This window comes from Borostomias antarcticus (assembly GCF_949987555.1).
Source record: "Borostomias antarcticus genome assembly, chromosome: 10".
Taxonomy (NCBI): Eukaryota; Metazoa; Chordata; class Actinopteri; order Stomiiformes; family Stomiidae; genus Borostomias; species Borostomias antarcticus.
The window spans coordinates 1,939,619-1,956,501 of NC_140243.1; the positions used below are offsets into that span (position 1 = coordinate 1,939,619).

Here is a 16,883-nt window from a genome sequence, read left to right on the forward strand (position 1 = left end):
CCCTTTTCAAACAGGATATCGAAATGAAAAAATGAAAAAATTGTGAGGGGTGAAATCTTTGAAATTTGGAAATACTGTAAGTGATGGTGTCAACTACACCCTACTGTATACTACCTTGCCTAAGGTAAGATCACACGTTAATGATATTTTGACTACCAACTTTGATCATTCTTTGTCAGTCTGTTGCAATCCAGTGTTATAGTGCAGTTCATCTGTGATTTAAAATACTAATTATATACAGTATGTTAATGCATATAACTTTGCAACTACAGTTTACCTATCATGGGTACTGAAAATGTATTTTTGATATGTAAAGATAAAGTAAAACTGTGTATCATTCCGGATGAACTGGTCTGAAGTCAGTAGTTCAAACCTCCAGAGATACATATCTACCATGAATCATATCTGATGCTACAATGACTAGAACTGTCCTTCTGCACACGTCATCTTCTTGTGTTAACGTTATTAAGAGGAACGGCTCGGACAAACTCCCCCTCAGTTTAATGATTTCCTCTTAATCACTTGACATCTTCTGAACTCTGCTGGTATTTCTCTTCAAACTCCAGGAGAGCTGCTGAGATGAGTCTCTCCAGTGCAGTGTGGAGATACGCGGTTCTATTTCTCCTGAATTGCTCCATCAGACGTGAGTATGTTCATTTGTAGTATTTGTAATTGTAAGGGGACTAGCAACCATTGGTATCAATGGCCTCCTGCTTTCCTATTGGTTCTGCTGTTAATGTGGCAGTCGTGTGATTGGAGGGCTGTTGGCACTATCCTAACCTCCTTTAATATAACACTTGAGCTGTGTTCGGAATCGCTCCCTCGTTCCCTCACTCCCTATTCCCTATATAGGGTTCACCTTGTAGTGAACTACCTAGGGAACGGAGAAAATGTAGGGTACATGGGCTGTGTTCCGAATCACATACTACCCTACTATACAGTACGCCAAAACAGGATGTAGTATGTCCCAATACATAGTATGCCACATGCAGTATGGCAAAAATACCAGGATGTCCTACTACATCCGGTCGTATTTTGCAGTATTCAAGCCAGCAGGCTTTTCTGGCTATTCTGACCCACAATCCTGTGCACAGCGGAAATGTGCGTCCCATGAGCGAGTCGTGACAGCTGTAGACGAATGTCACGTTATGGACAGCGACGGATGTGGGCAAATATAAAGGTGCAATGTTATGACAAGGTAGTATGTCCCAATTGGATGCCTACTGCTTTCAAAGTATGTACTTTCTAAGGGCAGCTGTAGTAGGTACTGGTAGTAAGAAGTAGAAGTATGCGATTCGGAACGCAGCCATGCACTGTTCCCTGGAAATCAAGGTGAATTGTGGGTAATAAATAGTGGACTATATAGGGAACGAAAATTCCGTGGAGAATTCGGACACTACAAACAAAATGGCTGACGCGCTATATAGTGCACTATATAGTGAATAGGGAGCGATTCCGAACACAGCTGTAGATTGATGCGTTGTTGTGTGTCAGGTACTTTTCTGGTTCCTGCCTCCCTCGATTACTTCATCTGTCCAGGCTGGCTAACGGTCGACCCAGGCCCTCTCTTCCCCATGGGGTCCAACCTGACTGTCTACTGCCACCACACAAAGGCCCAATGTGACTGGAAGTAAGTTCATATCTAGATTCAATCTAGATTCACTTCACCTAATCCACATTGACTCATGCAGGCTATAGAATCCACATAGAATGCACCGTACATCTGTATTCACACAGAACGTATGTCTGTACATCGCCATTGATGGGTTTGTCAGTGCCAAGGCAGCTGTAGGAGCCATAATGTTTATTTTGTTTGGTTATGTTTATATTTGGTTTATTGTTTATGAGCCTGCATAACTGCCTTTGTTTATTGTCTATTATTTTATCTAACTGGGTTCCTCTAATTGTTGTGTGTGGGTGTGTCTACCTACAGGGTGTGGTTCTACCTCCATAACTGGAGGGAGGGCCTAGAACAGGTAGACAGAGAGAGGGGGTTAGTTGGCTCGGGATATTTTCTGTTGACCGTCATATTTACGTTTTCATTCATTTCTTTCAGTTTAGTTTCATATTGTTCTCTTCCTCATAAGTTGAAGTGCTATTTAGTTTGATTTAATAAAACCTTAAACGTCATTTTTGTCTGGACATGGATCTCTCCAACGAGTCAAACAGCAACGAGTCCATCTAAGCCTCTCAGCGACCCTATATTGTTTTGTTTAGAAGTCGCTACAATAGCAGCTTTAAGAGATACATTTGAGGCATGTTGTGAGACACGGCGCATTGTGTCGTCAGTCTCTACCTCAAGATGGACGACCGTCTGCGCGTGCAGGGGGAGAGGCTGAACTGCAGCACGGCCAGGTTCACGCTGGCGCACGTCCGCGCGCCACAGTCCTCCCTCGTCTGCCGGCTGCAACAGGACCGAATGACGGAGCACACCGTCTGCGGACTGAAGCTGCGCGCCGGATGTACGTATGTCCGCTCTGCACATAACTTCAGAATTCGCCGTGTTTTTACTGTTGGTCCTCAAGGGACCCGAGGATTTACAGTTTTCTCCCGGATCATGTTGACTCTGCCCCGTCGGGCTGACGCTGCGTCGTGCTTGTCTCTGTTCAGACCCCCCTGATAAACCCAGTGCTCTCAGCTGCCAGAGCACCAGGCGCTCTGAGACCATCAGCTGCACCTGGAGCAGAGGACGGGAAACGCACCTGGTCACCACCTACAGCCTGTCACTCAGCAGGTACATTCTGGTGCTGGTGTTGTATCGCTGGTGTTGTATCGTATGTTGTCTTGGTGTCATGTTATCACCTGAATAATCCTTTGTGGTCGGCACAAGGCCACATGTTTATGTAGACTACTAGAGGTCGTTCAGAGCGGCCTGTCCCTCGTCAGTCACCCTCTCGTGCCACCTCCTTCCTGACAGTGTGAACAGCGGCCTGGTGCTGCACCATGCGATCCAGGGAAGCGGTGTGTTCAGTGTTTCACGGTCGGTGCTGAATGAGAGCGAGCAGCACCGGCTGAACATCGACGCCCACAACCAACTGGGAGAATCGCAGTCGGACCTCCTCGTCTTCTCTGTCAAGGATATCAGTAAGCAGCTCCAGCCTGGGAGGAAGTAGTCCTCCCTTAGTCTCTCTCTCTCTCTCTCTCTCTCTCTCTCTCTCTTACTCTCTCTCTCTTACTCTCTCTCTCTCCCTCTCTCTCTCTCTCTCTCTCTCTCTCTCTCTCCCTCTCTCTCTTTCTCTCTCTTTTACTCTCTCTCCCTCTCTCTCTCTCTCTCTCTCTCTTACTCTCCCTTACTCTCTCTCTCTCTGTCTCTCTTTCTCTCTCTCTCTCTTACTCTCCCTTACTCTCTCTCTCTCTCTCTCTCTCTCTCTCTCTCTGTCTCTCTCTGTCTCTCTCTCTCTCTCTTACTCTCCCTTACTCTCTCTCTCTCTCTCTGTCTCTCTCTCTGTCTCTCTCTCTCGCTCTCTCTCTCTCTCCCTTACTCTCCCTTACTCTCTCTTACTCTCCCTTACTCTCTCTCTCTCTCTCTCTCTCTCTCTCTGTCTCTCTCTCTCTCTCTCTCTCTCTCTCTCTCTCTCTCTCTCTCTCTCTATCTCTCTCTATCTCTCTCTCTCTCTATCTCTCTCTCTCTCCATATCTGTTTCTCACACGCACACACACACTTCTAGAGTGTATACGTGTAATCACATATCTGAAACTTTTTGTCTGTTGACCTTATTACTCGACATTTGACTTCCTTTAAATGTTTTTACATCACACATGACCTCTGGTTGACTAAATCAGCCTGGTGTTCAGAGATACTACAGTAGGTCTCTGCATGTACTAATGTTATCTGACTGCACCGAGTGACACCAGCAATGCCCCGTTAAAAAAAAGACAATCTTGGAGACCTTGTAATCAGAATATATTTCATAAGCCTTTAGCCTCCTCCTAGAGTCCTGTCCTCTCCTAACATGATCGTTGATTTGTCATGATACAGTAATACTGATTATTGAACTGCAGACCTGTTCTCAAAGTACTCAGAAGTTTTCTTAAACGATGCATTTATGCCTTTGGTTCTTCAGTGATCCCCGACACCCCTCAGATTGTGAAGCTCGTGTTTGGGAACAGCGCTGGGTCAGCTGTGGTGTTCTGGACCTCCTCGGACTCTGAACACTTCAGATCCAGAGTCAGGCTCAGAACAGGCAATGGCTCCTGGGTAAGTGATATATATATTAGGATTGTTTGATGGTATTGAAGAATCAATGGCCAGAGAGGAGTATCTACTGAATTGTAGATCAAATGTTGCTTGTAAACATTGTCTGCCAGCCGGGCAAAGGGAGACTAGATCGTCATTGTACTACAATCACACTCAGGTGGAGCGCGAGGGGACTCAGCCCAGCAGAGGCCTCGTCATGCTGGAGGGTCTGGAGCCACTGACTAAGTATGAGTTCCAGATAAGAGTGTGTATCTCCACACCCAGGCCCACCTCCACACCCAGGCCCACCTCCACACCCAGGCCCACCTCCACACCCAGGCCCACCTCCACACCCAGGCCCACCTCCACACCCAGGCCCACCTCCACACCCAGGCCCACCTCCACACCCAGGCCCACCTCCACACCCAGGCCCACCTCCACACACAGGCCCACCTCCACACCCAGGCCCACCTCCACACCCAGGCCCACCTCCACACCCAGGCCCTCCTCCACACCCAGGCCCACCTCCACACACAGGATCACCTCCACACCCAGGCCCCTCTGCAGCAGTTGGAGCCCACAGATCGAGACGACCAGCCCAGGCGTAGGTGAGTCCACAGCTCAGTTCTGTACATGGCTGTGCCTATGGCTCTGAGCAAACTATATTTTCTCATAGCAAAGCATGAGCAGTTTGTACTCTAATTGTCATTAAAGAGTCGAAACCGTAACAACCTTGATCTCGCTGCTATTTTCAGCACCGACTCGAGAGCTGGATGTGTGGAAGATGTCAGAGGCCCCTGAGATGAATGGCTTACACGCCGTGACGGTGCTGTGGAAGGTACAAACCCCCGGTCGACTCATCACTGCTGTCTCTTAATCAGCCTTCAATCCACCACATGAAACACAGTGACACAGCTGAGCACTTTCACTAGTCAGTCAGCTGCATTGCCCTCTGCTTCTGAGGTTCTGATCCGAGAGCACCCTCTAGTGGACTGCTGGTGTATTACATCCAGACGGTGCTCTGCTGTCCTCAGACAGATAGGCCTGGATGAGTGACTGTCTGTGCCCCGTCAGCCCTTGTCCCCAGGGGACTATGCTGGAGCGCTGGAGCGGTATGAGCTGGCCTACCTGGAGCGCGCTCGCACACAGGAGGTTGGCTGTCCTGCGGACGTCACCCAGCTCACTGTCCTGGTGTCCCCTGAGGTCCAGGCGTTGAATGTCACAGCTGTCACCTCCTACGGGAGATCTCCACCTGCCACCCTATACCTCAAACACACAGGTGAGAGTGCACACACGACATACACGCGCACGCACACACACACACACACACACACACACACATGAGGAGTTAGGGGATCTCGGGAAGGCAATGCGTAAAGCAGAACATATTTATTTGAAATATAAAGGGGACAGTGAACAGAAAGAACAATACAGAGTTAATTTCAAGTTAAGGCAAAATCTGTTTGATAAAAGGTTACAATACTTTAAAAGACAGTACATCAAGGGTTATATTTACAACTGGAGGAAACGCATGCATCCAACCCCCAACGTTTCTGGGACCAGATCAATGAACTTGGGCCAAAAAGACAAAGCAAAATTCCATTAGAAGTATATGATGATAGTAGCATGTTAACTCTATGGAACAGACTAATAAAAATGCCAGTCGAGTTGCTAGAAAAATATTCAACTGGGATGTAACTGTAAAAGGTGCATGGGCAAGTGAGATAGAGGACATACTAGGACAAATACAGCATCTGACCTTTTCCAAAATGTAAATACTGTAAACATCTCTTTGGTTAAGGAAGCTTTGTCTAATACACATCAGATGAAATGGTCACAGGATATACTATATAAACAGAAATTAAGAACATTCAGTTTGATGAAAAGGTGGTATGGAAATGAAAAATATGTTTGTGCTCCGTTATCCAAAAGACAAACATCATTATGTGCCCAACTTCTCTCTGGGATCTTGACCCTGCACCTTGGAACTGGACGTTACCGGGGGTTACCGAGGAAGACGTTACCGGGGGTTACCGAGGAAGAGCAGTTGTGTTTACTGTAATATTGACATTGAGAATGAGTTCCATTTTGTGTTTTATTGCCCCTTATATCATAAGTTGCGTCAAAAATTATTTGAGAGATGTAAAAATATTGATTTGATGTGGTTGAGTGATGCAAAGAGACTAAAATAGATTTTTGATCATAGGGTTTTTGCACTTGCAGAATATTTAGAGAAAGCTTGGGATAAACGAACAAAGAGAACTTATATGTGATGCATTTATTTTGGATTCTGACGAAATACTTATTTTTATTTATTTATTTATTTTCTGTTATTTTCTGGTGTAATGTAATCGTAGCTTACAAACTGTGAGAAGTGTATGTGATATAGTTAATTTTGGTTTTTTGTTTATGGTGTCTTATAATCACGTAAGGGATGGGTCCTCGGACATGACACGAAAATAAACTTTCATTCATTCATTCATTCATTCATTCATTCATTCTCACACACACACACACACACACACACACACACACACACACACACACACACACACACACACACACACACACACACACACACACACACACACAACACCAAGCTTTTAGAAACATGAAACACAATAACCGATTGCTACCTCTGGTCCCATGATTGCGTAGGCCTGCCTGGACCTTTGCTGAGAGAGCTGGTTCCAGCAGAGGACGGCCATTACGTGACCCTGTCCTGGTCCTGGTCTGAGTCCAGCGGGCCGGGCCAGGCAGGCTTCGGGATGGTGCTGCTGGGCTATGTGGTGGACTGGAGGAGTGGACCTGATGTGGAGCTGCATTGGAAAAGAGTGTCCAAAGACCAGAACAAGACACACATCTCAGGTATGCAGTAGACACCTGCCATAAAGTTCACAACAGAACGACAGATTGATGGAAATACCCGTTTGAATGAGAGATATCTCAGATGGTAGGTCTCTCTGGTAGGTCTCTCACATTCATTTGTTGACTCTGGGTGGAGCAGTGCTTACCGTCATCCACGAGAGGTGGACAGAGTTACGATAAACTCTTTGGGCTTCACATTTTGGCTCTTCAGAACAGGAAGAGGAGGAGAGGAAGTGGTAGTGGCTGTAGCTCAGTTGGTAGAGTGGGTCGTTCAATGATCGAAGGGTCAGTGGTTCGAATCCCAGCTCCGACTGTCCACATGTCGAAGTGTGCTTGAGCAAGACACCTAACCCCAAATTGCTCCCAATGAGCAGGTTAGCACCTTGCATGGCAGCTACTGTGAATGTGTGTGTGAATGGGTGAATGAGAGTCCATTGTAAAGCGCTTTGAGTGTTGCTAAGGTGGAAAAGCACTTTATAAGTGCAGCCCATTTACCATTTACCATTTGAAAAGTGAAGAAATGCACATGCTTCTGTGTGGTTCCAGGCCTGAATGCAGGGCTGAGGTACAATGTCTCCCTGTATGCCGTGACCTCCAGGGGGCAGTGTGGTTCCTCATCTGGCCTGGTCTACTCCAGACAAGAGAGTAAGTCCAGCCCACCTCCTCATGGGCCCTGATACAGGTCACTGCTAGGCCTTTTCCACCAAGAGGGAACCGGTTCGGTGTCGGTTCGTGAACCTAATTTTGAATGGTTCCGAGCATTTCGACCAAAGAGAAATAAGTTCGGAAACCCGAAAGCTGGTTCCGAACCGGCACCACAAAATAGTAGTTTTTTCAGTGCGAACCGTGACGACATCATGGGCGTGGGCTTACGTACAACGGTTCGGCTCAAAACTGGTTGTATAACGCGTGGTAACCTGTATGGTTCATTTGTCTGAACTGTTGTGCTGTGCAGCCTCCCTCCCTCCCCTGCTCTGTTTGAGATTCTGAATCCCTGCCTCTGTTTCAGAACCTCAGTCTGGTCCGAAGGTGTGGGTTCTGGCCCACGAGGTCAGACGGGTTCTGATCCAATGGGAGGAGCTGGCCCTGGACCAACAGAGGGGCTGGATCACGGAGTACACCATCTACCTCAGGATACTGGACTCAGGCGCACAGCACCAAAAGAGTGAGAACACATAGTAGTGTGTGTGTGTGTATGTACTTGTGTACGTGTGTGTGCTTCTGTGTGTGTGTGTGTGTGTGTGCGCTTGTGTGTGGGAGTGTGGGAGCCATGCTGTTTGACGTGCCTGAGCTTATCCAAGGGGATGTGTGTGTTCTTTTTACTTTTTACTTTATTATTATTATTATTATTATTATTATTATTAAGCAATACAAAGTACAAAATGCGTTACAAAAAGTGCATACTGTACAAAAAGTGCATATAGTACCTAAAAGCATTCACCTGTCACACCCCACAAACCCACCACACCAACGCAGTAGAAGGCGGGCTTTTCAGAGAGAGAGAGAGAGAGAGAGAGAGAGAGAGAGAGAGAGAGAGAGAGAGAGAGAGAGAGAGAGAGAGAGAGAGAGAGAGAGAGAGAGAGAGAGAGAGAGAGAGAGAGAGAGAGAGAGAGAGAGAGGAGAGAGAGAGAGAGAGAGAGAGAGAGAGAGAGAGAGAGAGAGAGAGAGAGAGAGAGGAGAGAGAGAGAGAGGAGAGAGAGAGAGAGAGAGAGAGAGAGAGAGAGAGAGACTCTTCCAGTAACCCTGCTCCTTTCTTGGAATCGTCCATTGCACAATGACATCATCTAAACATTTTGCAATCATTTAGGGTGCGTTCAGACCTAGCTTGTTGTTCCGATACGGGGAGCATTTCCCCTGTAGATCGGGTCGTTTGGGCAATCGCTCACGGTTCCAGAACAAATCAAACCGGGGCTGAGACCACCTAGAGAGGGTGGTCTAGAGAGGGTGGTCTAGAGAGGGAGGTCTAGAGAGGGTGGTCTAGAGAGGGTGGTTCTAGAGAGGGTGGACTAGAGAGGGTGGTCTAGAGAGGGAGGTCTAGAGAGGGAGGTCTAGAGAGGGAGGTGCTAGAGAGGGTGGTCTAGAGAGGGTGGGTCTAGAGAGGGTGGACTAGAGAGGGTGGTCTAGAGAGGGAGGTCTAGAGAGGGAGGTCTAGAGAGGGTGGTCTAGAGAGGGGTGGTCTAGAGAGGGTGGTCTAGAGAGGGAGGTCTAGAGAGGGAGGTCTAGAGAGGGTGGACTAGAGAGGGAGGTCTAGAGAGGGAGGTCTAGAGAGGGTGGACTAGAGAGGGTGGTCTAGAGAGGGTGGTCTAGAGAGGGTGGACTAGAGAGGGTGGGACTAGAGAGGGTGGTCTAGAGAGGGTGGTCTAGAGAGGGTGTCTAGAGGAGGGTGGTCTAGAGAGGGAGGTCTAGAGAGGGGTGGTCTAGAGAGGGTGGTCTAGAGAGGGTGGTCTAGAGAGGGTGGTCTAGAGGAGGGTGGTCTAGAGAGGGTGGTCTAGAGAGGGAGGTCTAGAGAGGGTAGTCTAGAGAGGGAGGTCTAGAGAGGGTAGTCTAGAGAGGGTGGTCTAGAGAGGGTGGTCTAGAGAGGGAGGTCTAGAGAGGGAGGTCTAGAGAGGGAGGTTCTAGAGAGGGAGGTCTAGAGAGGGTGGTCTAGAGAGGGTGGTCTAGAGAGGGAGGTCTAGAGAGGGTAGTCTAGAGAGGGAGGTCTAGAGAGGGTAAGTCTAGAGAGGGTGGTCTAGAGAGGGTGGTCTAGAGAGGGAGGTCTAGAGAGGGAGGTCTAGAGAGGGAGGTCTAGAGAGGGAGGTCTAGAGAGGGAGGTCTAGAGAGGGTGGTCTAGAGAGGGTGGTCAAGAGAGGGTGGTCTAGAGAGGGAGGTCTAGAGAGGTGGTCTAGAGAGGGTGGTATAGAGAGGGTGGTCTAGAGAGGGTGGTCTAGAGAGGGAGGTCTAGAGAGGGTGGTCTAGAGAGGGAGGTCTAGAGAGGGGTGGTCTAGAGAGGGAGGTCTATAGAGGGTGTCTAGAGAGGGAGGTCTAGAGAGGGTGGTCTAGAGAGGGTGGCCTAGAGAGGGTGGTCTAGAGAGGGAGGTCTAGAGAGGGAGGTCTAGAGAGGGAGGTCTAGAGAGGGGGGGTCTAGAGAGGGAGGTCTAGAGAGGGTGGTCTAGAGAGGGTGGTCTAGAGAGGGTGGTCTCAGCCCGCTTGCAGTCGCCCCGCGGGACGATTCGTTTGCAGTGAGAACACACGTTACCCACAAACCCATACAACTCATTGTTGTACCCTGCTGATCTTTGATAAACAATCGGAAGATGAGTCGCAGTCGTGGATCAATCAATCGATCAAGCAACACCTCGTTCTCTAGCTGTAGTAATCTCAACACATTCAGGTATGAAAGTGGCCTTAGTATCTGTTTTTTGGGAGTACTGGAATTTGATTGCATTCCCTGCCTCCCAGTATATGTTGTGACTCTAATATCCCTTCCATCGCACTGTAATCTGGCCGGTGTGGGCAGCGTCTCAAATATTATGCAGTTCATGACCGCTCTAATAGCGCCCCCTGTTGGAGGGGAAAGAGGAATGAGCCTTTGAATATTGACTGTTGCAGAAGAGGTACAATACTAGCTTTTTGCCAGTGGTGCTTGTTGAATATTACTTGACAGCGCTTCAAGGGATATGGCTTTCGTGTCTTTGGAGAGGCCTCTCTCTTTCTGGCGGGGCCTCGTAACCCGATGCCTGATGACTTTCACGCAGGCGCAGAACAGAAATGAAACTGGTTCTATAATGCTCACTATAGCGGCTCAGTGTTCCGCCAATCGCAGACTATTCTTACACCCGCTTGGACCACACAGGAAGTGAGCTGCGGAGGAAGCCGTGAGGCTACAGGCACGCCCAGGTTTACAGGCTACACACACACACACACACACACACACACACACCACACACACACACGCAGCTTTGGCTGTTGGCTGCGTTCGCACCATAGTGTGACAACTTGTTTAGGTGTGAGAGTCTGCCGTTGTCCTGTACATAATTAGTTATCCCTTTAACACACACACACTTTTTTTTTTTTACATGGCCTCGGTTGCTTTGTGAGGAATTCACATTAAAATAACGAGACAAATTGATTGTGCTGTGTAAATATTTGAATGACAAATGTGTCCGGCCTTCTGCGTGGTCCCCAGTAACCGTGCCAGCCTGGGGACCCAGGAAGAGGTGGCTGGACTGTCCTGAGGGTGCCCTGGACTTGTCCGTCTCTGCGTCCACCTCAGCAGGCGAGGGACCGCTGGGGAACCCGGTCCGCTCTCGGCCCCCTGCCCCTACAGGTCAGTCAGCGGGGCTCGGCTCCGAACCTAACGGACCTAACCCACAAACCCCCCACGCCCTGTCCTCTGGGCCCTGTCCTCCTGTCCTCCGTGCCCTGTCCTCCAGGCCCTGTCCTCTGAGCCCTGTCCTCCGAGCCCTGTCCTCTGGGCCCTGTCCTCCGAGCCCTGTCCTCTGGGCCCTGTCCTCCGAGCCCTGTCCTCTGGGCCCTGTCCTCCGAGCCCTGTCCTCTAGGCCCTGTCCTCCTGTCCTCTAGGCCCTGTCCTCCTGTCCTCTGGGCCCTGTCCTCCTGTCCTCAGGCCCTGCTTCCAACGCCCGTCTTGCTCCTTGAGCGCCGTCGCGGATCGAGCGCTCGTCCCTTTCTGAGCTCCCTCTCCTCCTCCCCTCCCTCCCTCCTCCTCCTCCCCTCCCTCCCTCCCTCCCTCTCCTCCTCCCCTCCCTCCCTCGCTGAGCTCCCTCTCCTCCTCCCCTCCCTCCCTCTCCTCCACCCCTCCCTCCCTCTCCTCCTCCCCTCCCTCCCTCGCTGAGCTCCCTCTCCTCCTCCCCTCCCTCCCTCTCCTCCTCCCCTCCCTCCCTCCCTCCCTCTCCTCCTCCCCTCCCTCCCTCGCTGAGCTCCCTCTCCTCCTCCCCTCCCTCCCTCTCCTCCTCCCCTCCCTCCCTCCCTCCCTCTCCTCCTCCCCTCCCTCCCTCGCTGAGCTCCCTCTCCTCCTCCCCTCCCTCCCTCTCCTCCTCCCCTCCCTCCCTTGCTGAGCTCCCTCTCCTCCTCCCCTCCCTCCCTCTCCTCCTCCCCTCCCTCCCTCGCTGAGCTCCCTCTCCTCCTCCCCTCCCTCCCTCTCCTCCTCCCCTCCCTGCCTCCTTGTTCTCCTTCCTGTTCTGTACTCTCCTGGGGGAGAAGGAGAGGGAAGTGTGGTACTGATCTGAATGAGTGAGTCTGTCCTGGCGTTTCTCTCCTCCTCCAGTGGGTTTGATGGCTGCTGCTGTTCTCACGGCGACCGTTCTCATAGTGATCTTGGCAAACCTGATGTGTTGGAGCTGCGTGAGGAAAAGGTAACGTGCTCACTGGCATTTAAATGGCCTGTTGTTAAGTGATGAGTCTTTTTGAATGGCAGGGAGACATTACATGACACATTGAGGCTATACTGAGATGTCAAAAATGCTTTAGCTGTTCATATCTGCAGTACATTTGAAGCAAGCTAGTAGAAGCTCTCTCTCTTCTCCCCTGCAGGGTCAAACAGACCTGTATGTCCTTGGGTCCCGCATGGCTGTTTGAAAACCTACCCAAGCCTGAAAACAGCAACGCTATCAGACTGCTGCAGGTAACCACCCTGCTCTGCCTTCCCATGATTCAGAGCATATCAAACACACCACACATTATGGGGGAGGTGTGGATTCTCCGGGGGAGAGAAATGAAAGCCTTTTACTATTAATGTCACCTTTAAATACATTTCACTAGTAAACAACAGTCTAAAAATACCTCCAGCCTACATGAGTGCTCCAGTCTAAACTGGGTCAAGCAGTCACATCCTAAATTTGCACTTTCACTCTGACAAGCTACACACATTGATTTGGATGTCAACATTTTGAAATGTCCATGTATACTGTACCATAGAGTAGACCATAGACTGTGTGCTGGACTGGACAGACGGTCAGTCTGGACCATGGATGTATTGGTCTGGACTCTTGTCTGGACTCCCTGACCGCCTGGGCCCTGTGCTGTGCGTTTGTTTCGGTCCCCAGCAGGAGCAGGGGGCAGCAGAGATCACCCGCTCGTACAGACACAGTGACCCTAACCTGTCCCCCGTCGAGGAGATCCCCCCGGAGGAGTGGGACCTCATCCACAACGAGGGGGCCCGGACGAGGCTTTATGGGATGGGGACAGGGACAGGGATGCGGACAGACCCAGAACCCACCGGCTACAAACCCCAGGTCACCACTACAGCTCCGGAGCAAGGAGGAGGAGGAGGAGGAGGAGGAGGAGAAGAGGGGAAGGGTGAGGAGGAGACGGCGGAGGAGCACAGGATGGATGTGTCTGCTTGTGAAGAAGGGGCCGGAGGACGCTCGGTGGTGACGGGGCTGCTGGGAGAACGCTCGGTGGTGACGGGGCTGATGGGAGGGTGGCTCGGTGATGTGACGGTGGATTTCTCCGGATTCTTCTCTGGGGAGGCGTGTCTAAAGGAAGGGGTGGAGGGGGAGAGGGGCGCCGACTCCCTCCACGCCACGCAGGAGGAGGAGAGGCTGTTTACAGACCAAGCGGTCAGTTGCTGGTCAGAGGGCGTGGCTCAGTCGACGCTGACCGGTGGCTACTTCCCTCAGGCAGCTGCGCTCAACACTGCGTCCTGACAGAGACAGACATGAGAGGACATGTCATATTTAAACTATTACTGACAGGACAAAAAGAAGCATTACAGTATTCCTAAAATGGCCTTTACTGAAGGGACGTTCACCACCCAATCTCTCCTGAAAACCTGACACCTAGTAATGATGAACCAAATGAAAGAATGCATATTATACAGGTACCTCAATAATAAAATAAAAAAGGATGATCACCTGGCTATGTTTTTATTTAGATTAAGATTGTTCTATGACTCCACATCATGGTTATAGCAGTTAGAGTGATATGAATATCAGTTTCTGCATTCAAATCAACTGTAATGCCCTTTTCACTCTGAGCTGTGACTTCCTGACAAAACTTTCATTTCCTTTAAACTCGTATCAAGAACCTAAACCGTTTTACTTGTACCCTTATCCAGTGGCGGGGATCTGTATTCATCTTTGGGGGGGACATTTACATTTAAATTTTGCAAGAGTTTTTTTTTTTTGGGGGGGGGACATCTTCCTACGCGGCTGTATGGTCATTTGAATGCCACTACCCCAATCTAAATATTGGGGGGGACAATTTTAATGATCTCAAATATTGGGGGGGACATCTACATTGATCAGGTGCCCAGATATTTTGCCTTAGCTTTTTTCTTTGCACATTATTGCAGATGATAGAAGGGGGTAAAATTAGATAACGAAAGTAATATAGATAAAGCTTGAGAGTATATCATTTTCACCTGTCTCTGGACTACGAGTTTCCCTAGATATAGCTCTGATTAGAGGAACAAGGGCAAGTAATCCTATTTTATTTGTAGGTAATTGTCCAACATTGAGGACAAAATGTGTGCCAATTGAGGCGAAGGGAAAATCATCATGCCATCAGCATCCGATGGGAGGATGCGATTGAGAGCCGTGGGTGGGCGTAGGCTGTAATCCAAATCGATTTGCCTATTTGTGGTCGTTTTATTAATTCGATACCACCAGGTGATACAGGATGCATTCCTCTAAATAGGTCACGTTTCATTTCTCTCAAAGGGCCAGTATGAACATGTAATAAAGCAAGCCGTATTTCTTTGTGCATGGGCAGATATGCTACTTCATGATGTGGAGTGTCGTGTCTTTCCTCTCACCCTATAGGGAAGCATAAGGAACTGAGCAGAGGTTGTCACAGTCAAATGCCCTCTTTAGGCGACACGCTGCTCTGCTACTAGAGTCCCGTTAAACCGTGCGGGCTCTCGGCTCGACCAGAAACAACTCCGCCAGAAACGGTCAACGATTGATCAACATGAAGAGATGGCTGTCCTCCTGATACATTTCTATGCCAATTAAAGGGAGTCATAATTGGCGAAGCTGTTCGGGAATGAAGGATGTATCATAACTCATAACTGAGTGAGTTACAGAGCTTTTGCATTGTACCGTGGTTATTTTCTATTATTGTAGACGTAGCCTAGGCTACTGTAATTTATAAACTGATAAACTCGCCATAAAACGTAATGAACTCTGGTGATCAGTCCATAGGCTTAGCCTACTCACCGGAGATTCACTTAGCCTACATTTAAACATTTAAATATTCATTGTTTAGGTCGGTTCCTGTATTGTCATTGGATTTTGTTTTAAATGTAACCTAATATGCACTACTAGGGACTAGTAAACAGTAAACGTGCTTCTGTGTGTGTAGACACTTGGGTCAGGTATGGGACGAGTAGTAAACGTGCTTGTGTGTGTGTAGACACTTGGGTCAGGTATGGGACTAGTAGTAGCCTAAACGTGCTTGTGTGTGTAGACACTTGGGTCAGGTATGGGACTAGTAGTAAACGTGCTTCTGTGTGTGTAGACACTTGGGTCAGGTATGGGACGAGTAGTAAACGTGCTTGTGTGTGTGTGTAGACACTTGGGTCAGGTATGGAGCTACAGGTATGAAACAAAGGCGACCAGGAGCAAGCGGAGAAGGCAGACGACCGATGGCTCTCCCACCCCAGGTGTGGTCAATCCTCACTGTTCTCACGATGCTGTTGCCACGCCCTGTACTCTGTTCAGGTAAGTGCATCCAGGATAATCAAAATGCTGTTTGTATTGTAGCCAGACAGCTGTTAACATTCACATTTTGATCTGATATACCATAGGCCTATGTACGAGCATGAAAAACATATGCCTGAAAGGTTTTGACGGTATGAATTATGAACTGAATTAAATTATGTTCACTTAAGTTTAATATTTACATAATATTACATAGACCTATATTACATATATTTACATATGTATAATACTTTTTGTATTATTTTTGCACACATTGGATGTTTGAGATTTGTCGCAGGAATTTGAGAAATTGGAAAATTAGATGAAATAGAAAATGTTGTGCATACAGAACAAATTGCAGCAAGATACTGAACATCAACACAAGATACTGAACATTGCTGATATTGAACATAGTTTTAAACTCGTGGTATGTAGTAGGCTATCCAAAGAATGTTGTACTGGTTCGTGGTAGCATATGAATAAAGACTTGAGATGTAGACGTTGGCTGATTTTGCATAGCCTATTTTGAAAAAAAATAATAAAATAAGATAAAATAATAAAATATAAAATAAATATATAAGAGTGACGGACTTCTGACCATATATTGCAGTGAGGCAATTTTTTTTGTCACAGTTCAGTGGAGGTGCTAAAAAAAGGATCCAGGATCAAGTCCGGTTCTACATGATCATTTTGGGTGGGCAGTGGGCACTGGACAGATGCAGTACATCCTAACATGGTGGGCTGTTGTGCAGGCCAGGGCAGTGTTCATCTTGGATGGGCCCTGCTCTCCGACCCTCTGAATCCCGTCCTGTCCAGGGCCAGGGTGTCGGAGCTGACCGCTACTCTGTTGTTGGTTCTTCTTCCAGCTGATAAACCATGCACGGTGTTCTCCAGCGCTGGGAGTGTGGTCCATCTGGACTCCAGCTTCCAGGTGTTCTGCACCTTCAGCCCTCCTTGCAAACCATCCATCACCGTCTATTCCTCAAAGAATGACCAGGTCACAAGTGAACACAACTCCACCACCATCTACCTGAACGTGACCAGAATACAGGAGAAGCAAACATACGTCTGCACGTGCGAGGGGCAGGTTGTGCCGTGTGGACTTGATGTCTTGACTGGGTGTAAGTGTGGAACAGTGAACATTGCTCACATTAAACCCAGCAGAAATTAAATATGACACTTCTGTAGACTTGTAGAAA

The 16,883-nt window shown here is 48.7% G+C and overlaps 1 protein-coding gene across 1 annotated transcript; it reads left to right on the forward strand.

Moving 5' to 3' along the window:
• Positions 1-1,574: 1,574 nt before the first annotated feature.
• Positions 1,575-13,689, forward strand: LOC311313676 (interleukin-12 receptor subunit beta-2-like; the record flags this gene model as incomplete). The annotated part of the gene is made up of 17 exons (XM_084443850.1): positions 1,575-1,630; positions 2,290-2,462; positions 2,611-2,734; positions 2,918-3,084; positions 4,065-4,198; positions 4,356-4,484; positions 4,697-4,781; positions 4,933-5,015; positions 5,252-5,456; positions 6,836-7,045; positions 7,592-7,690; positions 8,055-8,210; positions 11,211-11,351; positions 12,309-12,396; positions 12,575-12,665; positions 13,087-13,275; positions 13,513-13,689. The coding sequence occupies 17 exons, from the start codon at positions 1,575-1,577 to the stop codon at positions 13,687-13,689; spliced, it is 2,307 nt and encodes a 768-aa protein (XP_084299976.1).
• Positions 13,690-16,883: the final 3,194 nt, after the last annotated feature.